The following is a 27498-nucleotide window of genomic DNA, read 5'->3' as shown; positions in this document are numbered from 1 at the left end:
GTCACAATATAATCATTTTTCTACTACAATAGGCATAAAACCAGGAGGCGCGCTGTTGGCGATTGTTCGAGTGGGGCAGGATTCCACACGCCAGACAGCAAGGTCCAGAGGCTCGAATTTACGTGGAGAAGAGACCTGAACCAGTGACGCGGGTGCGATAGCAGTGGCAATCGACGGATGTTCGTGCGGCAGCATGAGTGCTTAAGCAAAGTAGTCGCCACGACCCGCGCAGCGTCTCCCTGTGTCTGCATAAACGCCGACCGAATTGTTTGACAACGGGCCAAGCCCCTCTGTGGTTTGGTTCATTCGATTCCAATAACTGGAGCACCTTTTACGAGTTAAATATGCGGGTGTACAGGACGTCGTGGGTTGCGTGGACGAGGTCCAGAAACGGCGACGATTGGTGTGCATCGGCGAGGGGCCGATCCTTCTTGGCATTGAGAATGGATTCGGCTAGCGGCGCCATTTGCGCGAGCGTTTTCGCAGACTCGAGAGGGCCGATCACGTTGAGCCGAGTGGCGGCGCTTAGGAGGTCCCGCAGAGTCACGAACAAGAGCAGGCGCTGAGTCGTTGTTGCGTCGATATCGAGAGATGCGCACACAACGCCCAGTACGACGACGTGATGGCCATGGACTTTCTCGCGCTTGATGCGGTGGAGAACGGATGAAGGCGGAGCAGACGTGCATGCAACACGGAGCATCGCACAGCCCTGAGCAATTGACGCACGTGCAGCAACGTGGTTGGTGAGCATGGCATGTGCATGACTGTCGAGGTGGAGAAAGGAATCGACGGACGATGCAGAAGAGTGGGCTGAAAACACGAGAGGCAGCAACAAGTTGGCCGTTTGATGCAAAGATGTCACAAGAAATGAGTGAAGAGTGGCTCTGTTTGTGACGACCTTGGCTTGAACGGCCGCCTCGAGGCCCTGGGAAGGAGTCCAGGACCGCTCAGGGATTTGAGCAGGGACTACGTACCTGTGAATGCGCGAACCCGCCCGTAGGGTACATGGAGTCTGCCAACTGCCACACATGCCACTCCATCCCCAATAGTCCACTTGAAGTGCAGTTCGAGTTGTCCACACTGTTTTCTGCCGTAACGCCAAAAACCCGATGGAAGCAATTGGTCCCTGGTTCGATCCGCCCTGCAGGCATTTTATTTTTCACTAGTCTCACACATCGACAAACCAAAGGGCGTCTGCCATGCGCGACGTCAATGCGTGGTGAAGCAAGCACTTGATGCCCAAGCGAGGGGTATGTCGATTCGCCGTTTCTACAACCTCCGACAGAGTACCAGACGCTTGAGGATCGACCACCTTGAAGCGCTGAAGCCACGTTTTCCTCTCCCCGCACCTTTGACGTCGGAATCAATCGCGCTTGGTCCATGTCACTATTCAATCTGTAGTACTTACTGTCTGTAGCCGTGTGGCCAAAATGCGAGCAAAGCCCGCACTTACCGCACTGTACATGGACTTTTATTAGTACTACTAATAGTACCAGCCCAAGTAAAAATCCTCAGCCAATCAGATCTCCAAAGCCCTCTTTTCACCCAAACAGATCTTGCTCGGTTTTGTTACATGTTACTGTTTTGCCTGTCAGCCCTCCTTTCTCAAGGTCGAGTCGGTCGGCTCTGGACGAGTAGAATACCACGGCCGGCTACGAACGCCCGGCGTGGGCGACAACGAACAGCACTCAGTCAAGTAGCGGTCCGCTTGGTGGTACAATCCACCCAGGCGTGCGTCCATGTCCATGGTTTCTGCGCCAAGTTCAAATTTCATGCAAACAGATGCGCGAAACTTCCGTCGCAAACACACCCAGGTACGGTGCTTTCCATGGCGCCAAGCGTCCAGCGGAGGTGCCTGACTAGTTAGTGGCAGCACAATGCAGACGTATTTCAGTGGGACGTGGGGAATATACCACAGCATCTTTCGCACGAGGATACAAACGCAGGCTTTGCTCCAACTCCTCCCCAACTTAAAACAGTGTAACGGCGACATGTTCGGTTACCGGTATCCGGCGTCGGCTCGTGTGGATTTCGTGCTGACCAGAGTTTGCACTTAAAACCCAAAAACCTGCCGGACATGATGTCGACCGCGCGACCTGAATGGACCACTCGCCCGGACGCTGCTGACACTTCGCGCGACGAAAATTCGTGCTCCACCACGACGCCGCAATGGAATGAACTGCACTGCACGACGATGCCACCTTCCGCCGACGACAGCAACTGCAACGAGTGTGTCCCTCTGCTTAGTTCACACGCTAGTGCGAGTCCATCAAACTCTACCAAGTCCCAACTGAATTTTATCCTGGCGAATTCAGAGGCTATTGCCTCAACACGGATGCCACAATCTCCTGCGACAACTGCAATACAAGCCGCCCCCGTGAAGCGTGGTCGCGGACGGCCTCGAAAACATCCCCTGCCACCGCCTGCCATCCCCCCCACAGGTTCTGCCCCCAACGGGTGGTCGCTCTCTATCATGCTACCGCGTGAAAATGGAACAACTCCTCCTCCTCCTGCTGCTGCAAACTTCATAGTTCCCATGAAGAGTTTGGGTGCACCACGGGGGCGTGGTAGGCCACGGAAGGTTCCGCTAGACCCCTCGCTGCCGCCTGTCCTGCCGCGGTACGTCCAATTCGCCGTCACACAGCAGTGACGCCATGCTCAAACCATGCGAATGTCATGCTCGCCAAACAGGCGTCGAGTGGTCCAACCAGCTCGAAGCCACCGTCCAGCACGAGTGAGAAAGACGACTGCGATCTTTTCACCTAGTGGAGGCAATCGTCCGAGCAAACCTCGAGGCGCAGCAGCGTCTGGTGTTCGTCGTGGCCGAGGTCGGCCCCGCTCGGGAAATTCAATCCCAGTCGCCCCAGTCAATCCGCACGTGCATCGGATCGTACGTCGCGTTCGGAATCGAGTAAGCCGCAGTGAGCCATCGATCATGGCTCCTCATGCATCGTACAACATCTAGGTGAGCGCAATGCGTATCAACATGGCATTCGTGGATGCGTACGAGCAGACTGGGTGGCGCCAGGCGAGCACTGAGAAGCTGAAACCAACCGCCGAACTCGAGGCGGTGCGGCAGAAGCTGGTGCGGCACCAGCGGGCGCTGCTTCGGGAACTTCATGATTTCGACGCCGTGTTTGCGTCGGATACACCGCTGCCCAAAGACGCGAGCGAACTCGACGACGACGATGATATTTTGTGCTCCAAGTGCCAATCCACGGTCACCTCGGATGGCAATGACATTGTTCTGTGCGACTGCGGCACCTGCCACCGGTACGGCGGGAATAAAGTCACGTGGCATTGCCGTCATGCTGTTGTATGCTGGTAGAGCGTACCATCAGCAGTGCTTGGATCCGGTGCTGGCGACGCTCCCAGCCGAAGAGGACGAATGGTACTGCCCCCGCTGCGACGGCATTTTCCAGTGCCTCGTGGTGCTCAACGCTGCCTTCGGATCGACGTGGGAATCGTTGCCAGAGGTACGCTACCCTCATCACGGTGGCAGCAATGCTCGGTCGTCAACGATGCTGTGCCTTCCAACCTCTTTTTATCGAGCGCTGATGACTGCAATGCAGGTGTTTCCAGACCTGCGTGCTCAAGACGGAGGGCGTTTGACGGAAGGAGCGTCGACAGCAGCGCCGCACCTCAACGATGACAACGAGTCGGACGAAGACTTTGACAAGGTATGCCGTTGTCAAACATCGTCGTGGCCAAGATTCCTTGAATAGTCGAGTGTTGAGAACGACGAGGGCGATGATGACGATATGCTGTCGGACGAAGAGGACGTCAGCGACGGAGAAGTGGAGCATCACATTGCTACAACTGATGTTGTCAACTCGACCCACCGGTCGACGCGGTCGCAACTTGCCGTTCACGACCAGGACATCGATGTTGACGATGAGAGCGAAGACGAGGACGCCACGAAGCTGATTGTGCACGGCAAACGCCGGCGGACGGCCGTGGATTATCGCAAATTGCACGGCGAAATGTTTGCCACGGCCGACGACGACGACGATGACAAGGACGAATATGTGCCGCGGAACACGACCGAAGACGATGTGGATTAGTAGGATGGAAACGATGGGTCAATGAGACGGTTCCAAGCCACGAGGCCGCCCTTGACATGCCAAATGTCGGTCGTACGACCCGCAGCGACCAACTGGTGGACGGCGTGTGTCGAGTCGATGCCACGGCGGCAAATCACAGCCACTAGAAACGATTTTCATTGCCGGAATAGACACGAGCGGTTCCGCACCTGGGGCGGTGGACGCCACGAGGGACGGCAATTGGGTGAATAGGTCAGCAAGGGGGACATTTCTGGACGGCATGAGGTGGCAAATGTCGTACTGCACGCGCTCTCGAACGTCGACGACGACAAGTTTTGGGTTGGTTTTGAGCATGGATGCCAGTTCCTTGAGGGGATGCACTCCCAGTTAGTATTGTCAGAGATGAATTTGTAGCAAAACCTCGACTGACATAGTATGCGAAGGATCGACGACGGAAGGGAGCTCGCAGACTAGTGGCCCGACGGACGCGGCTGAATCCATCGCACTTCTTATGGTTGGTGAAGTGCCGCAAACTGCGCAATCATCGCGTTTCGATGGAAGCTAAACGGGGCAAGACAGCTTGAGTGATCAAGAGAGATGTGGGGCCCATACCTTAAAGTGGCGGAAGGCCATGTCCCATGCATCAAACGAGCATTGGACGCCACTCAATGGCCGGCCGAGGCCCGACACGACTTTGACCGCCTACAGAGAGAATGCATCACCAGGCGACAGTCCAAGAGCGGGCACCTCCATCGCTTGCAGTGAGCCGATGATTCCTGGGACGACCCCCAGCACCCCTTGGTCCGAACACGAGCCAGCCTTGTCATTCAATTACAAGGGATTGCATTGCAGTCGTATTCCATCACCATGGTCTGGGGCATGGGTGTGGGGAAGCAGCATCGATAACACGGCCCGCCGTGGAAGTTGAAGACGGACACTTGTCCTTCCAACCCCAGTGCACTTCCACTCACGAGCGGCTTGTGCAACAAGCAGCACATGTCGTTCACCAAGTACCGCGTGGCCACGTTGTCTGAAGCATCAACGACCACATCGTAGGACTCCATGATGGCAACAGCATTGGATGCGTCCATGCGGACAGGAAACACCTCGACTTGAATGGACGGCGATCGCAGCAGGACTGCGGCTCGTGCACTCTCGACCTTGAGCTGACCAACTTTGGCAGGGGTGTGCAACACCTGCCGATGGAGGTTGCTCAAATCGACGTAGTCGCCATCGACAATGCCAAGGTGCCCGACGCCCATTCCACTTAAGTAGAGGAGAACTGGGCAACCGAGGCCACCCGCACCAACGACTAGAAGTTATTGTTAGTATTCTGCAATCTCAATGCACATGTTTGATTGACGTACCCAACACTCTGCACTCGAGGAGCTTCTTCTGACATTTCACGCCAAAGTCCTTGACCAGAAGCTGGCGGCTGTAGAGCTCGACGTCTGCGGATGGAAGCGCCGCGAACGAACTTGCCATCCTTCGAGTCCAATTCGAAATGGCCAATCAAATGCGGCAAGAGCATTTCGCTCGGACCAATGACAGCACACGCGTTTAAACGTTTAACGTGATTTTTCTTGCGTTAAAATCGTTTAGCGTGGCAGTCAAATTCCACGTTACTTCCGCGGGTGTCCCAACCGCAGGACGGACCTTCCGCCGAATGCAAGAGATGGGTCGCCCTGCCAGCGACTCTGGGAGTAGTCCACGATCAAGATTGAGTGTGCATGCAGTAGAACGAGATCTGTCGTCAATGTCAGCCTTGCCAACTCCGCGGGGCATTGGGAGCACACTCAACGTTTGCGTAGAAGGCAAGTTCCTCGGGATCCTCATGTCCGGCATGGTGGAGAAACGTCGCGAAGGAGCTGTGCGGGCAGGTTTTGCCCGGCGCCTTTTCCTGCTGAGCGTTCGGGGTTGTCATTACTACCGCAAGGCAGACGATTCCGAGATCTTTGGTACGGAGCGAGGCTATCTTGCCTTGCGCGATTTTGGCTACGCAAAGGTTGTGCCTGAAAACGAAGCGCCGTACGGAACGGTGGAACCCGGCGTTGATGGCCATTACTTTGTTGGATTGTTCTCCAAGCAGCACACGCTCACGTGGTTCCTCCGCGTTGACTCGATGGACTCTGCGAAGAACTGGGTGACCGCCATCGGTGCCGCGCAAGAAATAGCCAAGAAGAACATGTACCCCATCGAGTGGACGTCGACAATGTACAACACATTCAATTCCATCTTCACGGGGTACGTTCCATGTTGGTTACTCATTGTCCACGATACTTTATTTCTTCAAGTAGTCATCCGCATCCTCCCGCAACCGACAATGCCGCCGCCTCAGTTGCCGCATTGCATTCCAGTCACCGCGACAACGAGTCTACATTAGTTTTGGTAAACTTCTACCTCTTCATTTTATCGTTAATCTCTTCGAAAATAGGAACTCCCGACAGTACTCGCCATCTCGATTGAGCAGCCTTTGTCCTCCCAGCACGACGCGAATCAACAACTTCGCCGAGAGCGCCTCGTTTGCCGCAAAGTGCAGTTGAACCAAGCATACATCCTCGGCAAGACGCTCACCTTGGACGAAACGCTAACGGTCGTGTTGTCCAACCAGCAATCGGTCACGCATTCGCTTCGGTCCCTGCGCAATGCACCGTCGGCCTCAGCCGCAATTCCCATTGCTTTGACGACATCCTCGTTTCGCATTCAAGGTACGGCAGGCACCTCAGATTTATTGGTAACGTCTTCCTTGCAGCGTCTCTTTCCGTGACCAAGTCGCTGAACCCGGCGGCCCCTACAACCCCGCTGTCCCCATCGTCATCGGCGCAGTCGTTTTCCCGCGACCTCCTTCCCACTGCGCCGTACAATGCCGCGGCGTTGGGCTTCAGTGGCCTGTATATTCTCAGCTGCGTCCTCGCGTATGGATTCGGGCCGCCGTTTCAAGGACTCATGCAAATCACTGTCATTTTGGGCGCATTTTTGTCTGCGTCGGTGGTGGCATCGGCGGTGCTACGTTACCAAGAGCTGTCTCAAATCAAAGCCGCCCAAGCAGCTAACGCAAGTTCGTCGTCTGCATCGGCTTTCAGCGCGTTGTTTGTTGTCACATTCACCATCACCAAGATCGAACCAGTGACGCCTGCTGCTTCCGAAGTCCCACAGGACATGGAAAGTAGTGCTGCTCCCGCTGCCGCCCCCACAAGTGCCCCTGCAGCGACCCCCCCGCAACTTGCCTTCTCTCCGCGCTTTATCGCCGCCGAAAAAGGCAACGTCGAGAAGGGCCGTGCGCGGTACGAAAGCACTTTGCAGTGGCGCCGAGAGAACAACGTGGACGGCATGCTGCAGGAACCCCAACCTCATTTTCATCTCATCAAGAAGTACTACCCGCAATACTTCCACGGGAAATCGATCAAGGTATTGTGCCCTGATCATCCACGTGTGTGCTGCAGCATCTCACCATGAGCATGGCACAGGGCCATTGTGTGTACTACGAAAAGGTGGGCAAGATCGACCTGAAGGCGATGAAGGCCGCCGGGCTCACAATTGACCAACTGCTGCGCCATTACGTGTACTTGACCGAATACATGTGGACGATCCTCGAGCCGTCGGACTCTGGGCGCAGCGTCACCGTGCTGGACGTGAACGGCATTGGCTTTTACGACTTGGCTGGGGACGTCCTCTTGTTTGTGCGGCAAGCGACAGGGTTCGTGTCGGCCAACTACCCCGAGCGAAGCGCGCAAATCTTCATCGTGAACGTGCCAACGTGGTTCAACATGGTGTGGAGCGTCGTGAGTCCCATGATTGATCCAGTGACGAAGGAGAAGATCCGGATTTGCAAAGGTCGCGCGGTCAAAGAGGAACTGCTCAAGTCGATTGCGGAAGATCAGTTGCCGGCGGACTACGGCGGTTCGAGCGTGAAATTGGGCGAATCGGACGAGGAAGTTGCGTTGGCCAAGTATGTGGACCAAGCCCTGGCAGCATCAGGCCATCCCAACTAATCCGTTGAATGTGAAAACGTACATCGATGACGTGGCAGTCGGAGAGCACACAACGTCCTTTTCTGTTGACGAATCAGAGCGCGGTATATGCGGACGATTTCGGATATCGAAGATTAACTTCCTGAAAACGAATGCAAAGGGGGTACAAATGATGGCAAGAGACACATTATGGTGAAGACGCCGACTTCTGACTGGCCAGAGGTGATAAAGTGACATGAACGGGTGTCTCGCTTCACCTGAAAAAACGAACACTCGTTCCATCTCCGCACCAGAAATGCGGGGAAATTCGACAAGAATGACGCCATCGAGACACAATCGAATCGCCCTTCGGAAGGAGAGCGATGACTGCCGCCGACGGAGCGCTGCTGAATCATGTAAACACCATCGTGAAGGCGGAAGTATCAGAGATCCCATTCTCACCTCGGTTCATCGCTGCCGAGAAGGGAAATGCAGAGAAAGGACGTCAACGATACGAATCAACGCTCAGTTGGCGCAGGGACAATCGCATTGACACGCTCATCGACGAACCCCAAGTGCATTTCCACTTGATCAAGAAGAATTACCCTCAGTACTTCCATGGCAAATCCAAAAATGTACGTGTCCATGGTCGACCATCAGACCCCTCATGGACGTGTATAGGGCCACCGCGTGTACTACGAGAAGCTCGGGTCCGTCAACTTCAAGGCGCTCAAGAAGTCGGGATTGAGCATGGACCAACTCCTGCGGCACTACATGTACATCACAGAATACTTGTGGAAAGTCCTCGACCCATCGGACAACGGGAGGTCGATCACCGTGTTTGACGTGGAAAACTTTGGGTTCTACGACCTCACGGGCGACGTGACCTCTTTCATCCGGCAAGCGATGGCATTTGCAGGAGAGCATTACCCCGAACGAAGTGCGCAGATCTATGTTATCAACGTACCCGCGTGGTTCCACATCACCTACCGAGCCATGAGCGCTATGATTGACCCCGTCACGAAGGCTAAGATCCGCGTTTGCACTTCGGGCGCTGCAACAGAGGAGCTACTTGCGTCAATCGACGCAGACCAACTTCCATCCAGTACGTGAATGATTCCATGTCCAATTTTCTCTGATGTGGCGCTATCCTGTAGACTACGGAGGCACGAGCTGTGCATTGGGAGAGTCCGACGAAGAAAAAATGCTGGCCAAGCACGTGAACGACCGTCTCAGTGCGACTGCCAACTAGACAAAGAACTCGATTACCATCATCATCAGTGGTTACCCCATCCTGGACCATATAAATTCTTCGTCATATCGAACAAACGGGTAGGTTGATGCTGTGGAGAATTCTTCGACGGCGCGGCGACGGTGTGACTTTCTCCGACAACACCATGGACGGTGTTCGTGTCTCGAGTGACGACATGGGTGTAATATCCTCTCGTTCACTTGTGCGATGCTGGTGCAGAGCAGGGTTGGTTAGTCTGGTGGTTATTGTCGGCTTCGGTGGACGCGCTGGGATTTGTTGGACTGCGAGCGCTTTCCACTTGGACTCATCGTTGTCATCGAGTACGAAGTGACGACTCCGAAATGCAAGCCCGACGCTGCGGTTGCGTTTGCCTAACCGGAGTGGTTTCTCCCGCGTGAGCCTTCTAACTTGATCCAGAGTGGGCGTTTTGACAGCCACGGACAAGTCCCGCCGCAGGTTATCTGGTTGTAATGGAGGCGCTGCGGTGACGTTGAGTTGCTGCCGGCAAGCTTCGGCTGCAACGTCGACGGCATGAAGGCGGTCGATGTGATCCAATACAGCATCAAGGGACACGAGAAACGAGGTGTGCTGCGATGTTGAATGCGGAGCGCGTCGTTCTTGCCAGTGGTCGAATTCGTGGGATTCCAGCGGAAGGTTGTAATAGTGGTGGGCGTATAACCTGTACCCGTCATCATTTGTGAGGTGCTCGCATTCGGCCGAACGGTTCAATTCCATTTTTTCCGTCGCGGCAAGGCAATGTGCATGAATGGCCTCACGAACCTCGTCCACGACTGAGTGGTTCTCGGCAAAGAGCTTCCTCGCGTCTTGAACTGGATGGGGGTTGGATGTGAAGATCCCGTCAACGCCAAGGAGTACGAAAGCAAGCTGCTCGCGGACAGGGCCGCTGGTCGCACCAAGGATGGTTGTTGTGACGTTTTCGGAGCTGTTGGCATTCACGAATACGCGCAAACCGACATCGTGATACAAGTCGACCACCGACACGAGATCGATGGGGCCCATGCGGTGGGCAATTGGCGACGGACACGCAATAAACTCGTGATTTTTTTGAAGCAGAATGCCGTCAGCAAACCGGGCAAAGATTTTGGCATGGCGACGAACGTCCATGGCGTTTTGGAAAGTTGTCACGACTGGCAGGACGAACACGTAGTCCCATGCAGGCTGCATCTTGCGCAGAATTTGGAGCAACGTTGCGTCCCGTGATACGATTGTAAGCTTTGTGAGCAAAGTCGGGTGGTTGAGCGCTGCAATCGCGCCATTCAGCACTCGCCACCACCTCTGAATGTCCAAAGGCGAGTAGTTCACAAAGGTCGGGGAGTCTTCGTCTGGAAAAGTGAAGGTCACGTGGAGCGGAGGAACAACTGCGCCTGCTTTTGCCGAGCTATAATTCGACGGATGAAGGACTTGCCGTTGGCGCTCGAATATTTCCGCGATGCGTTTCAGCGCAGTGTACAGAGTCAGTAGTCGGTTGTGGCTGCTGGACGAGCTGCCAGGGATAAGGCGTGGCGACTTGACCACGTGGCGGCTTTGATAAGCATGTAAGATCGTGAGCGACTTGAGTTCGTGCAGCGTGAGTCGTGGAATGTGCACTTGAGCAATTTCGTGGTGTTGGTTGGGAAGGCGGTGTTTTTTTCGCGTGGGCGAGTAAAACAGCGACGGAAACACTTCGACCACGTCCGTCATGTCGTTCAGGCACGACCGAGGAAACACAATCGGGTGATCGTCTCTGGACAAGTTGATGCCGAGCACGATCGACTCGACGTGTTCGTTGATGGCAAACGAAATGTATTCTTCCGTGTCGGAGATGAAATCGACGTGTGGGACGGGAGACTTCATGGCATAAATAGCCACGGCGACATTGCGGACGTTGTGGATGACAGAGCGCAGGCCGCCTTCGTGGCTAGCTTTCGAGCGGGCTACGGCGCCAGGGATATACAATTGGATAAACTGGTGGGCGACCATCGGCCCGGCACTCACCCATTTCAATGCGATCGATCCAGCGCTACCGCTCGGTGTCTTCTTGAAGAGATTCAACGACGTGCCATGGTCGGGATCAAATACACGAGACAAGAGGTCGAACACGAGGCTGTTGCATTCGGGGTACCCGTCGTACGACAAGACGTGTTTGGTTTTCATGCATGATACGAACGGGTACATGGAACCAGGGATCGGTAAGCTGGACACCGCGCGGATTGTCGGGTGCGACAATGAAGCAACGTACTCGCCGTGCAATGTGTGGAGACTGCGCACCCTCGTGAGCACTTGCTTGAAGCCAGTGGTCACCTTTTCTTCGAGAACGTTGTTGGCACGCTGCCACGTCGAACGTCGTACGATGCGACCACCCAACGCTTCGGCCAAAACGACGTGGCCCCGTCCGAGTGCTCCTACCGGTCGATCTTGCGCCACCAACGCTCGAACAAAGTCGACGAGGGCAGTGTACCACGGGGCCGACCTGTGGGCTATGTGGTCGGCGACGGCATGAGACACGTCCGGCGCCCCGCAGACGAAGAATCCGTCAAAACACCGTTGCATGGCTTGGGTGGGGAAATCGAGGCTCGCAACGTCGAAGATGGTCCACTCAAACACAACGTTGGCGTCCACTGCGTGCTTGGCAAAATAGCGCTGGTACATCAGGCCAAAGTGCGATCCAAATGGATTCGGACATAGCAACATTGCGACGTGTAAGACAATGTGGTGGTCATGGCGATGATCTGATGATGGCGGGCGCTTCAGGGCGCTGAAGACGGGCCGGCGAGGGAGAGCTTGCATTTCCAGCATCCATGTTGCGCGGGAAATGGCGTGGTCAATGATGCTCGACACATAGTCGTCGATTAATTCTCTCGGCAAGTGGAGATTGTGCGGCTTGGGATGAGGAGCGAATGCTGAGGGAAAATAATCTGGTTCTTCGCATGCATACTCCTGCTGGATGTGGGCAGCTTTCACGTCCGACATGCGGCGCTGGCGTTGTCGACGAGCAAGTTGTTGCGAAAAGTATGCCCATCGATGCTGTACCTGCTCGAATCGTGTTTGCTTTAGGTGCAACTAGTAACCATGTCCATGAGTCGTCGCGAGCGCATGCAGAGCGATGACGAACTTGACGTTTGCGCCGTGCAACATCAGCTTGCTGTTGCTGCAAGGATTCGGCAGCAATGCGGCGCTGGTTTTCCCGACTTTGACTCACGCGAATCTCCAGGTGGGCGCTGTACGCTGCGACCTAGGGGCGTTGTGTGAGTTCAGTTTCAGCTATACACCAGTATTTGAAACTCTCGGTTGGATTGTACCTCCTTTTCGAGCAGCTCCATGTCTCGAGGGGTTGAAGGGAGTTGCGCTGCGACGGAGTCGCGCAACGAGAAGGGGGGTAGTTCGAGCTTTGGCAGTACAGACAAAGTCCGAAACCGTGCATTGAACCACTTGGTTTGGATGAAACGAGCGCGTGCCTGTAATTTTGCTTGGGACACCTCGCGTTGTGCATGCAATGCTTGAAAGTCGCTTGCAATCGATGGGTTGTGCAGGTTGCTGGCAAGGTAGTTGATGCCAGCAGTTGCAAGCGCGACCGTCTCGTCCATCATGCGTTGGCTAGGTCATGGTGAGTGGACCGAAAACCCCGCACAATACCTGACGGTGACGTTTGTCGCTTGTGTAATTGCCTGGGAAACGAGCGTGATTGAGCTGCACTGCAAAAATGGAGGAAGCTCATCCACTATTTGCTGAATAAACGGTTGCATCTTGGATTCTGCAATGCTTAGCTCAAGAATTGCCGCATCGTGGTTCGAGTCGGTTGTCGTCGTCACGTCCATGACCGGAGAGGGATCGTATATGGCACGGGCGTTTCGTCGGTTTCATCACTTCTTCCCGCCCTTCCCATCCCTGCCTTCCTTCGCCAAACCACACGGACTTGGCCTGTTGAGGGTGGATTGTGTCGAAGCGGCCGTCGATCTCACTTGGGGAGGCTCTCCTGCGTTGGCACCACTTGGGCAACTCATACCACGGCGTCGAATCCTTATCAGCATAGCTAGCTGACTGTTGCAGTCGTATAGCGTTTTTGTCCCGCAGAATCCTTGGACACCTACAGGGCATGCGTTCCATTCGAGGGAAGTCTGGCGCGGCCCTTCCATCGTGTCGTTCATGAAATTTCGTGCGAATGTTCATTTTTCACACAATCATCCGGATATTGCATGGGAGCCGGATACTGCGGTTGGTTCTGTCAATTGGGATTTGGCCATGTCGAGTGCGTTGGAAGAAGCGGTGTCCTTGATCGCCAGCCAGTCGCCACTCCTCTCGGCGGAGGGCCTCAACAAGCTCAATCAGCTCACCTTCAATGCACGTACGTCCTCGACATGAATGCGACCATCTTCTCCAACGAACACGACCAATTTCTGTGTAGCGCATATGAAGGTTTATGCAGGACAGATTGGGGCCATTGCTGCCATTGTAGATGCCATGAACCGGTCGCAAGAGAATGGGTCAATCCAAGAAGATGGATGTCGCACTCTTCGCACAGTTGCTTTTCATTGTGGTGCGCTCTTGTCGATTGTCCTTGAGTTCCAGTCCTCACGACACACGATGCGGTTAGAGGCAAATTTGAACCTGGTGCAACATCAAGGAGCTATTGATGCCGTCGCGACGGCTTTGCGGTTGCACGGGGCGAATGAAGCAGTAGTCGCGGAAGGGTTTTGGGCACTGGTTGTCTTCTGCGCCAACCACCGTATACCTCTTCACCATTGGGAATCACACTGACCTGAGTTTGACGTAGTTGGAAACACCCTGGTGGCAAAGGGTCTGGTAAACGTGTCGGAAGTCATGGCTGCCCATGCGACGAACGCGGAGATTCAGAAGAAGGGAACGTTCCTCAACGTGATATTTGCTTAAGACGCTATGTTTCGAACACAAAAGATGCCCATCGGTCGCTCTACATCGTCCCGTAATGCGTCGTGGTTGTGACGGCTGCGAATTTCCCGTAAGCTGGGTGCTTCATGGGCAGGTGCAATCGAAACACTTCGACGACCATGAGAATCGCAGACACGAGCGCAAAGGTGGCGCCGACCTGGAACGAATTCATCGTGCCTTCGTCCGAGAAGACCAGGTTGAACGGATCAATGAACTGTCCAATGGAGCACATAAATAGGAAGATGACGGCCACACAGTTCGTGCCTAGTACATGAACATGGTAAGAGCCTAAAACGATCAATGGATTGAAACCTACGCACCAGTGACCCAGAATTCAAGCTTTTGCAGCCGGCAGACAAACCACCGATGGATCACCTCGACATGCGCGAGGTAAGCGCCGACAGTGAGCGCAAAGTAGCCCACGAGGCTGGGGACCCAATGGCCCCAAAAGATGCGCGGGTCACCTCTCGAAAGGTGGACAACGCCATAGACGACCTTGGCGCGGTAGATGTAGCCTCGAGCACAAACCAACAGGAACCAGCCGAGAACATGCAGGAGCGCGCTCCAGTAGTCGATGCGGTAAGGCGAAAACCCCAGCCATTTCATCTTGCGGATCGGTGGATCTGCGTGGACGTACTCGTGTAACCATCGCTTCACGCGAAAATGAGCCAGAGTATGGCGGAGTGATGATGTGTATCGCCGTACCTCGAGGTCGTGGCAGCAGTTGATCACCTCTAAGTACGTGAGGAGTTGCGCGACAAAGAACGACAATGCGCCGACAAAGTAGGGTAAATCGATCCACCGGTGGAGGTAGTCAAGGGGAAGGGGGGTCTCGTTGGAGTCGGAGTTGGCGGCAGCCGCCGCTTTAGCGAACACTGTCTCGTCGTAGCTCCCATACAAGAACAGTCCCGCACCGAGAGCGGAAAACCACGCTGACCAGAGACTCCAGGAGATAATGACCCAGGTTGAATCGGATGAGAACGCCAGATGAAGTGTGTGAAACGTCTTGCGATGCGCGCGGGAACTCCACAGCACTCGTGTGTCGTCGTGCACCGAGTAAAAGTCAATGAGCGTCGGCCAGAACGAGTCGACGCCGTAGAAAATTGGTTTCGCCCGTTCGCGTCGAGGCATCAACAATGTTTGCGACGGATACCTCGTCAGATGCGCCTTGGTCGATGCACCCGACTCGTCCATCGTCGTGGCGGCGAGTATTGTCGTGGCTTGACGGAGTGGCAATCCAGTGCGTTCAACCATATCCGGAACCTCATCCGGAAGGCAAGGACTCGTGAATCTCATCCCCGGTGTATATGATGACGTGCCGTCGGTCGATGGCACGGTCGGAACGCCTCAATGCATTTATGCAAGCGGACTTGATTTTCTCATCGCTCTTGATCTCATCATGCGAGCATCGCGGCTCATGGGTGCACGCACGCGTTCACCGGAAAAGGACGCATCCAACCTACTAGGCTCTGTTCAATCAAATATCTGTACGCGACACGTGCACCAGTACGCTCAACAAGTCGTCGCGCCTGCTCTGGCGCTGTACCATACTACCGCAGAGCGCACTCTAACACGTTTCACCTTTGCGTGGTCAGGATGCCGATGCTTTTGTGTTGGGCAGCACGTGTAGAGCTGCGGCCGAAGATGTCCGTTGCTTCCTCTGGGATTCGTCGATGAGTAAGGACTCCTGCCTTCCGGTGGTGGTCAACCACACCATGACTTGCGCAACAGGCCAAGATAGTATGGAAATGGTACCCACTGGACCCCGCGACGACGCTCGTTTGGTTCCTCCAACTCCCTGCACATACCGTCGCATCGAGAACTTCCTGGATTCTGTGACATGCACTCTCAGCCAGGTTGAGTCGAGCGAACATTAGAATGTCAACGACAAGCGCGGGCGACAGCAAAATATCTCGTCGGCGGATGGCAATGCATGTTGGTGGCAAATTGCAACGAAAGCGGTATGGACGGGGAGTCGGTTGCGAGAATCGGTACCTAGTCACACTACGGGAGCCTACGCGTAAGACTAACATCGCTTTCATTGCATCGTCGTGCCATTCTCCCCCACTGATACCATTGAACCCATGCGGACCTGACGACGGCGCGTGGTTGCGCCTTGTTGAACTGGTTGAGGCTCGACGCCAAAACGTGCATGTGGAGTGGCCAAAGTCTCTCGCTCCCCAACCACACGACGACCAACTGCAGGGATGTTCCATTCGAATGTGTGGCGATTTCTTCGGGCCAAGGTGGTATGCCTATGGAAGATCCACCCGGGCCAATCGAAGCCCGCCGTACTCGTGTTCGATTTCGATCGTCGCGGAATTTGGGGCAGCCATGAGCGCGCTCATTGCGCAACTGCACGCCACCGCACGCAACACCGTCTAGAAATGCTACATCGCCTCGTTCGTTCTCGCAGCGCTGCCGCGCGCGCTTCTTTCTCCATCCATACCACGTCGCAGCAAGCTGCCGGCCCCACAGCGGGGAAAGGTGCTTCGTCTTGCGTTGTCAACTCGCACAACGAATGGGACCCACTTGAAGAAGTAATTGTCGGGCGCATCGAAGGCTCCACCATTCCGGAATGGCACGTGTCCGGGAAAGCAGTGTGGCCATCACGATACTGGGACATGTATAAAACCCAGGCGGGTCAGCCTTTTCCCGTTGACCTGATGAAGGCTGCGGCGACGGAACTGGACTACCTCGCTCACGTTCTTGAGGGTGAAGGTGTCAAAGTCCGCCGCCCCGAGTTCAACCCCGACGACTTCAAGACCCCCGTCCAAACACCCGACTTCAAGAGTCTGGGAGGTCTCTACGCCGCCATGCCCCGCGATGTGCTCATTGTTGTGGGCAATGAAATCATCGAAGCTCCGATGGCATGGCGATCTCGATACTTCGAATTCCGTCCGTACCGTCCGCTGTTGAAGGAATACTTCCACCAGGGGGCCAAGTGGACAGCGGCGCCCAAGCCCCAGATGAGCGACGCGCTGTATAACGAGGACTGGGAGCCTGCATCGGGCGACTTCAACTCGGTCGTGACAGAGTTTGAGCCCACGTTCGACGCAGCCGAATTCACTCGCATGGGCCGCGATCTCTTTACGCAGCAAAGCCAAGTGACCAACAAGTTTGGGATCGAGTGGATGCGCCGACACCTAGGCGACGAATACCGCATCCACGTGCTGGACTTCAAAGACCGCAACGCGATGCACATTGACGGGACGTTCGTGCCGTTGATGGAGGGAAAGATCTTGGCAAATCCGTACCGTCCGTGCGTGACTGGGAAGCCCGTCAAGACGTACACGTACAAGGACAAGGAGTACGAGTACCGCTTGCCCGAGATGTTCAAGGGGTGGGAAGTGTTTGTCGCGCCGACCCCCGAATTGCCTCCGACGCACCCGCTCTTCTTCACGAGTCCGTGGACAGCCACGTGCAACGTCTTGGTCGTGCGCCCCGGCGTCGTGATTGTCGAAGCGCATGAGAAGCCGGCGCAGAAGCTGTTTAAGGAGTGGGGCTTCAACGTCATCCCGGTCCCGTTTCGCAACTTCATGCCGTTCGGTGGGTCCTTCCACTGCGCGACATGTGACGTGCGCCGCACCGGCACGCTCCAGTCGTACTTTGACTAGAACGCCATAAAAAGGAAAAGCAATGCACAGTCCCATCGAGTGAGTATTCACGCGTTTCAGTGCGATGAAAGCGCCTCGAAACAATTCATTCCAGTGCAAGCCAGGAGAACAAGGCCCCGTGGCTTGGCCAACCTCATCCACTTTGATGGGTGCAGCGCCAAGCTACCGCTTCTGCGCGCCCTCTACAAGTTCCGATTCTCGTTCTGGCTGCGTAAGACGCATCGGGCACCAAATGCTATGTGACGTACGGTGTATAGAATCGGAGACTCGTCCGTTTCGGTCGTGGTGGGGGCGACTGCTGTCGAGCCAACCGTGCTCGGTTCGGCCACCACTGCGCAGAGCGATGATCCAGTGATGGTTGGGGGAGCGCCGCCCAGAGTTGGATCGTGGCAAGCATCGACGCAACGGGACACCTCGTTGACGCAGCCGACAGCCGCACACACCATGGAGCCCGTAGTACAGTAAGATCTGTCATGTTCCCCCCATACAGTAAGTACTGGCCGACGTTGTTAGGTCAAACTTCGATTGAGCCCCGCAGTTGTGGGGTGCTTTCGTGGGACTTTCGCGTGTCTGTACCCACTGGACCGGTGACGCCTTGGTGTGACGCCAGCGGCTGCCGCTCACTCCCTCGGGCGCGTGAGTTGCACGCGTTTAAACACGTTCGCGTAGACAAGGACGCCGACAAAGACAAAGGTCGACCCGAACCACTGGCTTGGAGCAAACGGCTGGCCAAAGTACACGACGCTGAAGACGACGCTGCACGCCTTTCGAAACGTGAGGATCACTTGGAGGGACACGGTCGATACGACGGACGCCAGGCTGTACACCGACCGAATGCACACGTAGTTGGTCACGAGGTTGACGGCGACGAGGGCGACGAGTGTCGCCAAGACTGGACGGGATGCATCGTCGTCGAGAAAAGTGGTCCATGTCGTCCACGTCGTGCGCATGTCTTGACCGTCGCCAAATGCAATCAACAGAAGCGCATACGCGTGCATGAAGAACATGCTCTCTTCCGCGGGGTGGGGCTTGCCTGGAGTGGCATGCATGTGCATCACGAGATTCTGGAGATGGCCGAGGATGGAGCCGACAACAAGACCCACAAGAAGCAGCGCGATGCCGAGGCGCCAGTGGCCCACAAGTGCCAGGGTCGATTGCAGGACTGGAAGGCTGCAGATCAAGCTACCGGTCTCGTCGGTGCAAAGCGTCGCGCGATTGCTTCCACCATGTGATGATGGATCCATGTACGAGGTGAAGCCAATGCCCAAGGATATCAAGAGAACGCCGACGAATTGGTGAGGAGCGTAACCTTTTCTGAAGACAAGATATCCCGTTGCAAGCGACGCCATGGGGGTGGATGCTCGGAAGAGATTTAGAAGCGGGAACGATAGACCGCATGCATGGGCGAACGAGTTGGCGCGACTGGACACGAAGTACAGAAATGACAATCCACCGTGGTAAGCAATGGGCACAGCGATGCGTGTGGATGTGGGAAACGTCATCACAGCAATGCTCACAAACTGGACAAACGTGAGGAATGGACCGCTTCGCGGGTCGATGGACAGAATGCTCTCCATAGCCGCAACCTGGACCCAGCAGCATGCGAGGACGGTCACAACCAATCCCACGACCTTCCATTTGACGCCATCTTGTCCTTGTTTGTGTGATGCAACGGCCTTCGGTCCTTGCGACATCGGCGGAGGTTTCGCGTCGCTCGATTTCGTCACTTCCTTTGAACTAGCCGCTACAGGCGTATCCGAAATGATCCGGTTAAAGTGGCGGAAGTACAGACAACTATTCTTCGGGCGACGACAACTGAGTATGTGGATAGGTCGGCGAGGTTGAGCATGGCACAAGAGGGCGCGCATACGCGAGAGACACCCGAGGCATTGGCCGTAGACGGTCCCTTAGCGGCACGAGACTCTCTTCGTCCGATGTATGGAAGCGAGTCGCACGGCTCGTTGTACATGTTGGCACAGACTGATTGTCACGAGGGATGTGTGCCACACAGACAGCGTATAGTCTCCTGCTTGCACACCACTCCTCCTGAACCTTGTCGTGGCGGTGTAGCCGTGTCCACAATGGAGCCGAGTCCAGCCGTCGCTTCGTTTTCGCGGCGGCGTTTAACTCGTCCTGCGTTTAACTCTCGTTCGGCCCGTACAGTAGCGTCGGAGAAGTAGCAAACGGTGGCTCGAGCCTGCGATGGGGAATGTGATACACTTTGTTGTATCATGATACAGAAGTGTATATACCGCTGGACTCGACAGCGTGTGTGGCGTATATCGGGTTGGGATGGAATGCGCAGTTGGCGATGGAATCGTGGACGAGGTCGTCGGGTCCACCAACGGACCTGGCCCTCTGGGTGTTCTTTGGAGGAGTTACCCACAGTACGCGTACTACTCGAACGCGATGAAAATACTGTGAGGTGGAAAATGATGTGGCACCACATTATTGACCACAATCACGTGCACTTCGACTTCGACCGGAGATTCGACGTCGACTCGAACGCCCGTCGCTCGCTGGCAACCCGCTCAAGAACGTCAGCGAGGGATCTGCATGCTCGACAGAAGATGCTTGTGTGTCCATCGAGAGGCCAGTCAAGGTCGTCGTCGCGGTCCCATCGACGACCGTGCCTTCGAAACCATCATTGTTATACAAACGCCAAGTGTCATGCTGCTGTTGCGGCCATTTGTACCGCCCTTAATGCACCTGTCCATTTTTTATATACGCTGGGTTCTACACGTGGACTCCTTCGAACTTCGGTTTCCGCATCGTGTTCGATTCATTACCGACGGCTTGGGTGGGCGCCACTGTCCCAGTTGGGTCGTCCAACGTTGGCCTTCCGCGGGCCACCAGGCGACACCCGCCCGCGAACACCCAAAGCAACGCCACGGGATCCCGCGCTGCCCCCCTCCCTTTCTTCGAACTTCGATGTATGTACATGGTACAGTGGAATCCTTTGGAGGGTACGGCAAAACCACCTGACCGGTTAAAATCAGAGGTGCCAGAAATGATTTGCGTGACAAATTGTTTTGCGTTTGGTTACAAAATGCAAGACAACATAAAAAGTGGAATTTAATGGACTTGTCACACTGCCCACGCACTCGTGCGCATTTTCCAATAACCAAACCGACCCACACGCCAAGTCCACACCAGGACACACCTGGACGTTGCAGGAGACAAGGCCGACGCATGAAGGAAGAGCTGGTAAACCCACGAAGAATGCTGCCGCCCCCCCAAGAACGCACCGACGCGACGCGATCAACGCTCCGAACCCTGCCCAGCATGGACCAGTTGATTGCCCGGTCGCCGCTCCAAGGCACTTCTCCACACCACGCAGCCACAACCACATTGGCGGCACCGATCTATGCGCACTCGCCAACACCCAATGCAGCGCACAGTGTTCACGCAGAATACGTCAAGCCACCTGCGTTTGTGTACACAAAACACCCACATCCGTCCGGATTGCCATCGTTTCCCGACGACCGGCGCGACGCTTTCTTACGTCCGTCGGGGGGGGGCACGTATTCTCCATACACGAACGGCCAGTACCATCATTACGAAAACTCCATTTCCAACCATCAAATGAAGTCATATGACATGCAGCCCCACCAAACGTCGTACACCCACGGCCCTCTCTCGCGCCACCAGTACGCTTCGTCGGCAGCGTCGCCGTACCCAGGGTACCTCCCGCATTACGATGATCAACGCCCTCAACATCAGCAGCATCATCATCAGTCCATGTCGAACGTCGACGAAACACCTTTCGCTCGCACTGGCATCCAACCGCGTGGATTTGGTGACGAGTACGCGAGCCGGCATCATATTCATGCACACCCTCGTCCAATGCATGCCGAACCAAGCCGAGGAGTGGCATATCATGACGAGTTAACGTCCATCGACGCATCGTCGACAGGGATGCACGGTGACCTGAAAGATTCCAAGAAGCGCGAGCGATGGACCCACGAAGAACATGCGCGGTTCATGGAAGGGCTAAACATGTACGGTCGAAAATGGAAGAAGATTCAAACTCACGTCAAGACCAAGACGGCCGTTCAGGTATTTTACCGCCAGTCGCGTAAAATTTTCAGCTCTGGGCTCCTGTCGTAGGTCCGCACCCATGCGTACGGTTATTTTGCCAAGCTCTTGAGAAACATGCCTGAAGACGATGTGATATGGGGCGCCGCGGAAGAGCTGACGTCGCTTCCAAGTGCTGTTCTCAAAGGACCAGGCAGCGGCAAGCGCCGCGTGGAGCCCATGACAGGGCGGGAAGGCATGGATGTGCTGCGTAAGTTTGTCTTTTCAAAGCGGAAGCAAGCCACCAACGACGAGAAAAGAAAATTCACGTCGGACGACGAAGAGGAAGAGACTGCGACAACGACATGCACCACCGCAAATTTCACAGCCACGCCCAACTGCACCGACAATGCATCCTCTGTGGACGATGATGGTGACGAAGACGACATGGACGAGAGCGACATATCGATCAGGACGACGGCAGCGACGATTTTGTCCGTTGCTCGGGGAGGTGCCAGAAGCAGCACATCGTCACCCTCCGCAGCTTTAGCCAAAGAAGCATCCAATCTTGTGCGAGGCGTCGTACTCTCAAGCCCCACAATCAACCAGATGCAATCATTTCCAACTGCAGCCATGAAGCAAACAGACATGACTGCAACCTGATGGAGTGTGCCCCTGTTGCCAGTAGCATCTCTGAAAGATAAGCATGTTAAGTGTCACGTGTTGTGGTCATGCCAGATATTGCCGCTACCTGTACCTGCCTTCCGCGAGTCTTCTTCATGACACTTCTGCTCGTCCATCCTTCCATCCTCGGCATTGCAATCTTGGTCTGGTATCGATTCATAGAGGTTACCAAAACATTATATTGTGAAGGACTTCACTTGGAGCTTTTGGAATCAACCTCTGGCGGTGGATCAGCGGCAACTTGATGGACTTCCAGAACCGTGCCGGGTCCAAGCCTGGCTCCGGGGGTGTGGCCTCAGAGCAGCAGCAAGCCATTGATCGACGGGAACGACTCCGCAAGTTGGCCCTGGAAACTGTCGATCTCTCCAAAGATCCGTACATCCTCAAGAACCACTTGGGCACATTCGAGTGCAAACTGTGTCTGACCCTACACAGCAACGAAGGCAACTATCTGGCCCATACTCAAGGCAAACGCCATCAAACAAACCTTGCGCGCCGAGCTGCCAAAGATGCAGCTGACGCGTCCGCGTCTGTCGTTCCCACGAAACCTGTGATCGTCCCACGACGCACCATCAAGATTGGGCTGCCTGGGTACCGAGTCACGAAGCAGCGCGACCCCGACACCGGCGCCCGCATGCTTCTCTTTCAAGTAGATTACCCTGATGTGGCTGATGGTTTCCAGCCTCGTCATCGTTTTATGTCGGCATACGAGCAAAAAGTAGAGCCCGCGGACAAGAACTTTCAGTACCTGCTCATGGCATGCGAGCCATACGAAACAGTGGCGTTCAAGGTACCGAACATGGACATCGACAAGTCGGAAGGAAAATTCTTCTCCAACTGGGACAAGTTGAGCAAATCATTCACGCTGCAGCTAACGTTTGCCGTCGAACAAAGCAAACCATCACGCCCAGCCCCCCCGCCACCTCGTCCAACTCGACGTTTCTTGTAACGTCTCTTGGCGGCTAATACGAGCTGAAATTGATTTAATGAGTTGGGTTTCCTCTCGACTGGTCGTGTGTCTAAGGGCAGAACTGCTGAATAAACAAGTTCATCCAACGACCCCATTTCCAAAACACTTTCACAAGAAATTGGAACTACGCGACATCAAATTGTGGTCATCTGGAATCCAGAACACTGTACTCTGCGCCCTATATAGCACACATACAAGATGAAGGACTGCCATCAACGGCGCAATGCTTTTGCGATGATTGTTCAATGCAGGTCTTAAAGATGTAGGTGTGCCACGAAATGGTACGACAAGATTTTAAATGCATTCTAAAATCAATTTCGCTTATTGATACATTTCAAATACCATGCTGAAACAGCCATTCTACGCAACCCGCAAGTATTAATACAAGAGCGGAAACACAATGAATACATTAGAAATTGTGAATAATTTTAAATGCTGCGTTGGGTTTCCACGGCTCCCACCCATTTCCGTGGCTGCATGTACCGGATGATTTTATCCGGAAGCACATGCAGTCACAAGTAGTCTTGGTCATTTTTCAATCGTCGAGGTCAAATCATGTCGGTCGTGGTGACTTGCGGCCTTCCGTCTGCCGCTGAGGCGACGAAGGGCCTTGCATTGCTTCAAGATCTGCAGAAGCAAGGACTTCGTGTCGCTGTCCTTGGCTCTTTGGCATGGCGTGACCAAATCGTGCACGCAAAGATTCCGCACATCCATGTGACTGCACCAGTCGAAGTCGAAGAGTTGCTCCAGTCGCCAGTCCGCCTTGTCGTCGCGTTCCTTCCCGACTCGTCTGTCACTACGGAAGAATCGTTGAAGGCGTGGGGTGTTGGAAGCCACGGATTCGTCCGATCGGCGACATGGGCATTCGACAAGATTGCTGTCGTCGTCGACTCGAACGACTTTGCTCGAATCCGTGACTCCGTGTCGCAGCATGGCGAGCTCGCTCTATCTGTCAACGACCGCAAGTTGTTGTCTCAAAAGGCCTTCCGCGCGTTTGCCTCTCTGGACAACCGAGCCGCGTCTTCGCTTCAAGTGGAAATTCCCCAACGCAACATTCTCCTCGTCGGAAACGGTGGCCGCGAGCATGCGCTGGCTTGGAAACTTGCGCAGTCTCCGCAAGCTGCCCACATTTTCGTCGCTCCAGGGAACGGCGGCACGGCCGCGGGCGCAAATCCAAAGATCTCGAACGTGGCGCTGTCCCCGGACCACCCCGATGCCCTGATCGCGTTCTGCAAAGAACACAACGTTTCGCTCTGCGTTGTGGGCCCTGAAGCCCCACTCGTTGTCGGTCTTGCCGACAAGATGAACGCCGCTGGCATCCCAACGTTTGGCCCAAGCCAACGTGCGGCGCAACTGGAAGGGTCGAAAGCTTTTTCCAAGGACTTCATGGCCCGCCACGACATCCCGACGGCCGCGTACAAGAATTTTACTTCTTACGATGACGCCAAGGCGTTTATTGATTCGATCGACTACAATGTGGTGATTAAAGCGTCCGGCATTGCCGCCGGCAAGGGCGTGTTGATCCCCACGACCAAGGAAGAAACGTATGCTGCGCTCAAGGAAGTGATGGTGTCCAAGGCGTTCGGCAACGCCGGTGATGAGGTCGTCATCGAGGAGTTCATGACGGGCGAAGAAGTGTCGCTCTTGGCGTTCTGCGATGGCCAGCGCGTTGTGGCAATGCCCGGTGCCCAGGACCACAAGCGCATCTTCGACAACGACCAAGGTCCTAACACGGGTGGGATGGGCGTGTATGCGCCTGCTCCGTGCCTGTTCGGCCAAGTCGAACAAGAATGCGTGGAAATCGTACAAAAGTCGGTGACGGCTCTGGCCAAGGAAGGCCTGCCGTACGTGGGCATTTTGTTTGCCGGATTTATGCTCACTCCCAACGGACCCAAGATCGTCGAGTTCAACTGCCGCTTTGGGGATCCCGAGACGGAAGTGGTGCTTCCGCTTCTCAATAGCGATTTGGTGGAAATCATGCTGGCTTGTGTTGAACATCGCTTGGACCCTTCATTGGTGAAGTGGAAGAACGGCGCGGCCGCGACGGTTGTCATGGCGTCCGAGGGGTACCCTGATAGCTACCCCAAAGGCCGCGTGATCACGGGAACGGATGCTGCGAATGCCCTCCCCAATGTGACTGTGTTTCACGCCGGCACTGCCTTGCGCGACAACAAGGAGCTTGTCACGTCTGGAGGCCGAGTGCTCACCGTGACGGCGACGGCGACGTCGATGAAGGACGCAATCGAAAAGGCGTACGAAGGAGTGTCCAAGATCCATTTTGACGGCGCGCAGCACCGCAGCGACATCGGCCATCGCGGTCTCCTTCGCTCGTGCCCGACGATTAAAATCGGTGTGCTTGGGTCGACGCGTGGCAGCAGCTTGCAGCCGGTTCTGGACGCGATTGCTGCGAAGGAACTCAACGCAACGGTGGAGATCGTTGTGAGTGACCGCAAGGCGTCGGGCATTCTCGAACGTGCCCGCAACCACAACATTGAAGCCCATGCGGTCTCTGGCAAGGGCAAGACCCGCGATCAGTTGGATGCCGAAGTCACAGCGCTCCTCCAGGCCAAGAAAGTCGACCTCATCCTCTGCATTGGATACATGCGCATCTTGTCCGCGTCGTTCTGCCAAGCGTGGGCCGGTCGCGTTTTGAATGTCCACCCGTCCCTTCTGCCCGATTTTGCTGGCGGCATGGACTTGGCGGTCCACCAAGCCGTCATTGACGCCAAGAAGACGGTCACTGGATGCACTGTGCACTACGTCACGGAAGACGTCGATGCCGGTCCCATTGCCGTCCAGTTGAAGTGCCCCGTGTATCCCGCCGACGTGGCGGAAACAGTCAAGGCTCGCGTCCAGCCATTGGAAGGAGCTGCGTTCTTGTATGCGATCAAGCGCCACCAGGTGCATGCGTACATGGGCCGCGTTCAAAAGCAAACAATTTCGTATGCCGACGCTGGTGTGAGCATCGACGCTGGGAATGCTCTCGTGCAAAAGATCAAGCCGTTGTGTAAGTCGACCGTGCGCGCTGGATGCGACGCGGACCTCGGTGGGTTTGGTGGGCTCTTTGACCTGCAAGCGGCCGGCTACGACAAAGACACGGTCCTCGTCGCATGCACGGACGGTGTCGGCACCAAGCTCAAGATCGCGCAGCTGACGGGCCAGCACAAAACTGTCGGGATTGATCTTGTCGCCATGTGCGTCAACGACCTGCTCGTGCAGGGTGCGGAGCCCCTGTTCTTTTTGGACTACTATGCTTGCGGCGCGCTCGACGTGGACGCTGCCGCGGAAGTCGTGGAAGGCATCGCGGAAGGTTGCCGTCAGTCGGAGTGCGGCCTCATTGGCGGGGAAACGGCCGAAATGCCGTCCATGTACCACGGTGGCGACTACGACTTGGCCGGGTTTTGCATTGGCGCCGTGCACAAGACCAAGTTGTTGCCGCTGCCGGCGCGCAATGGCGACGTCGTTTTGGGACTGCCCAGTGCCGGGTTGCACTCAAACGGGTACTCGTTAGTGCGGAAGTTGGTCGAAGTTGCAAACCTGACCTACGGCTCGCCTTGTCCGTGGGACGCAACGTCGACTTTGGGCGCAAACCTCCTCACCCCTACGCGCATCTACGTGAAGGCTATCATGCCCTTGTTGAAGCAAGGATTGATTCGCGCCATGGCGCACATTACTGGTGGGGGGTTGTTGGAAAACATTCCGCGCGTGTTGGCCAATACCAACGCGGTCGAGATTGATGCCGCTGCTTGGCGTCTCCCTCCTGTGTTTGGCTGGTTGCGCTCTGTCGGCAACCTCCCTGACGATGAAATGACCCGAACGTTCAACTGCGGCATCGGCATGGTGCTCATTGTTGCTCCTGACCACGAAGCTCAAGTTGTCGAGTTGCTCAAGGCCGAACACGTTGTGCGATTGGGCTCGGTGGTGCCTCGCGCTAATGACAGTGCCGCGCAAGTGCTTATCAAAGGTCGTCTGCAGTTCTAATCATCACCATCCATGTGTTTCCTCCGTTCGTCGACTTCCCTAGCGCACATGACCTTCCTTCCCCAAACACACTGCATTT

The 27498-nt window shown here is 55.4% G+C and overlaps 13 protein-coding genes across 15 annotated transcripts in view; 9 read left to right on the top strand and 4 right to left on the bottom strand.

Moving 5' to 3' along the window:
• Positions 1 to 1091, bottom strand: part of H310_00031 (hypothetical protein) — a 2833-nt gene extending 1742 nt beyond the window's left edge. Inside the window, exons 1-2 of one of the 2 annotated variants that reach the window (XM_008862614.1) lie at positions 975 to 1091; positions 296 to 925 (exon numbers count right to left, since the gene is read on the bottom strand). In XM_008862614.1, the coding sequence (XP_008860836.1) occupies positions 332 to 925; positions 975 to 1040 (660 nt within the window). In that variant the 5' untranslated portion in view covers positions 1041 to 1091 and the 3' untranslated portion in view covers positions 296 to 331. Of the gene's footprint in view, positions 1 to 295; positions 926 to 974 lie in introns of those variants that run through there. The other variant, XM_008862612.1, reaches the window with a different exon arrangement.
• Positions 1092 to 2062: 971 nt separating this feature from the next.
• On the top strand, positions 2063 to 4517 carry H310_00030 (hypothetical protein). The gene is made up of 6 exons (XM_008862611.1): positions 2063 to 2619; positions 2692 to 2911; positions 2966 to 3273; positions 3329 to 3476; positions 3573 to 3680; positions 3726 to 4517. Exons 1-6 carry the CDS (start codon positions 2078 to 2080, stop codon positions 4062 to 4064), a joined length of 1665 nt encoding a protein of 554 aa, XP_008860833.1. The 5' UTR covers positions 2063 to 2077; the 3' UTR covers positions 4065 to 4517.
• Positions 4198 to 5528, bottom strand: H310_00029 (hypothetical protein; the record flags this gene model as incomplete). Its single annotated transcript, XM_008862610.1, has 7 exons — positions 4198 to 4206; positions 4253 to 4409; positions 4474 to 4604; positions 4656 to 4745; positions 4791 to 4862; positions 4910 to 5355; positions 5411 to 5528. The coding sequence occupies 7 exons, from the start codon at positions 5526 to 5528 to the stop codon at positions 4198 to 4200; spliced, it is 1023 nt and encodes a 340-aa protein (XP_008860832.1).
• Positions 5529 to 5664: 136 nt separating this feature from the next.
• Positions 5665 to 8105, top strand: H310_00028 (hypothetical protein). The gene is made up of 5 exons (XM_008862609.1): positions 5665 to 6287; positions 6341 to 6431; positions 6478 to 6751; positions 6796 to 7451; positions 7511 to 8105. Exons 1-5 carry the CDS (start codon positions 5710 to 5712, stop codon positions 8033 to 8035), a joined length of 2124 nt encoding a protein of 707 aa, XP_008860831.1. The 5' UTR covers positions 5665 to 5709; the 3' UTR covers positions 8036 to 8105.
• A 193-nt stretch (positions 8106 to 8298) lies between these two features.
• Positions 8299 to 9360, top strand: H310_00027 (hypothetical protein). Its single transcript, XM_008862608.1, has 3 exons — positions 8299 to 8628; positions 8675 to 9098; positions 9151 to 9360. The coding sequence occupies exons 1-3, from the start codon at positions 8377 to 8379 to the stop codon at positions 9243 to 9245; spliced, it is 771 nt and encodes a 256-aa protein (XP_008860830.1). The 5' UTR covers positions 8299 to 8376; the 3' UTR covers positions 9246 to 9360.
• A 127-nt stretch (positions 9361 to 9487) lies between these two features.
• Positions 9488 to 12832, bottom strand: H310_00026 (hypothetical protein; the record flags this gene model as incomplete). Its single annotated transcript, XM_008862607.1, has 4 exons — positions 9488 to 9616; positions 9654 to 12305; positions 12358 to 12477; positions 12545 to 12832. 4 exons carry the CDS (start codon positions 12830 to 12832, stop codon positions 9488 to 9490), a joined length of 3189 nt encoding a protein of 1062 aa, XP_008860829.1.
• A 649-nt stretch (positions 12833 to 13481) lies between these two features.
• H310_00025 (hypothetical protein) lies at positions 13482 to 14469 on the top strand. The gene is made up of 4 exons (XM_008862606.1): positions 13482 to 13587; positions 13648 to 13779; positions 13837 to 13968; positions 14017 to 14469. Exons 1-4 carry the CDS (start codon positions 13485 to 13487, stop codon positions 14130 to 14132), a joined length of 483 nt encoding a protein of 160 aa, XP_008860828.1. The 5' UTR covers positions 13482 to 13484; the 3' UTR covers positions 14133 to 14469.
• On the bottom strand, positions 14095 to 15396 carry H310_00024. Of its 2 annotated transcripts, XM_008862605.1 has the most exons (4): positions 14856 to 15369; positions 14471 to 14801; positions 14308 to 14414; positions 14095 to 14258 (listed from the first exon to the last, which is right to left on the bottom strand). In XM_008862605.1, the coding sequence occupies exons 1-4, from the start codon at positions 15342 to 15344 to the stop codon at positions 14235 to 14237; spliced, it is 951 nt and encodes a 316-aa protein (XP_008860827.1). In that variant the 5' UTR covers positions 15345 to 15369; the 3' UTR covers positions 14095 to 14234. The 2 variants fall into 2 exon arrangements, with proteins under 2 accessions (XP_008860827.1, XP_008860826.1); XM_008862604.1 differs by having other exon boundaries at positions 14095 to 14414; positions 14856 to 15396.
• A 1069-nt stretch (positions 15397 to 16465) lies between these two features.
• On the top strand, positions 16466 to 17813 carry H310_00023 (hypothetical protein). The gene has a single exon (XM_008862603.1). The coding sequence runs from the start codon at positions 16538 to 16540 to the stop codon at positions 17765 to 17767; it is 1230 nt and encodes a 409-aa protein (XP_008860825.1). The 5' UTR covers positions 16466 to 16537; the 3' UTR covers positions 17768 to 17813.
• A 141-nt stretch (positions 17814 to 17954) lies between these two features.
• On the top strand, positions 17955 to 19491 carry H310_00022 (hypothetical protein). Its single transcript, XM_008862602.1, has 2 exons — positions 17955 to 17978; positions 18025 to 19491. The coding sequence occupies exon 2, from the start codon at positions 18241 to 18243 to the stop codon at positions 18997 to 18999; it is 759 nt and encodes a 252-aa protein (XP_008860824.1). The 5' UTR covers positions 17955 to 17978; positions 18025 to 18240; the 3' UTR covers positions 19000 to 19491.
• A 1399-nt stretch (positions 19492 to 20890) lies between these two features.
• On the top strand, positions 20891 to 22529 carry H310_00021 (hypothetical protein). Its single transcript, XM_008862601.1, has 2 exons — positions 20891 to 21826; positions 21878 to 22529. The coding sequence occupies exons 1-2, from the start codon at positions 20960 to 20962 to the stop codon at positions 22445 to 22447; spliced, it is 1437 nt and encodes a 478-aa protein (XP_008860823.1). The 5' UTR covers positions 20891 to 20959; the 3' UTR covers positions 22448 to 22529.
• A 92-nt stretch (positions 22530 to 22621) lies between these two features.
• Positions 22622 to 23526, top strand: H310_00020 (hypothetical protein). Its single transcript, XM_008862600.1, has one exon. The coding sequence runs from the start codon at positions 22713 to 22715 to the stop codon at positions 23415 to 23417; it is 705 nt and encodes a 234-aa protein (XP_008860822.1). The 5' UTR covers positions 22622 to 22712; the 3' UTR covers positions 23418 to 23526.
• A 453-nt stretch (positions 23527 to 23979) lies between these two features.
• On the top strand, positions 23980 to 27477 carry H310_00019 (phosphoribosylamine-glycine ligase). The gene has a single exon (XM_008862599.1). It carries the CDS (start codon positions 23994 to 23996, stop codon positions 27417 to 27419), a length of 3426 nt encoding a protein of 1141 aa, XP_008860821.1. The 5' UTR covers positions 23980 to 23993; the 3' UTR covers positions 27420 to 27477.
• The last annotated feature ends 21 nt before the right edge of the window (positions 27478 to 27498 follow it).

The sequence above is a fragment of the Aphanomyces invadans genome (assembly GCF_000520115.1).
Source record: "Aphanomyces invadans strain NJM9701 unplaced genomic scaffold supercont1.1, whole genome shotgun sequence".
Lineage (NCBI taxonomy): Eukaryota > Oomycota > Saprolegniomycetes > Saprolegniales > Verrucalvaceae > Aphanomyces > Aphanomyces invadans.
The sequence above is the reverse complement of the archived record's forward strand: the minus strand, read 5'-3'. Positions and strand labels throughout refer to the sequence as shown.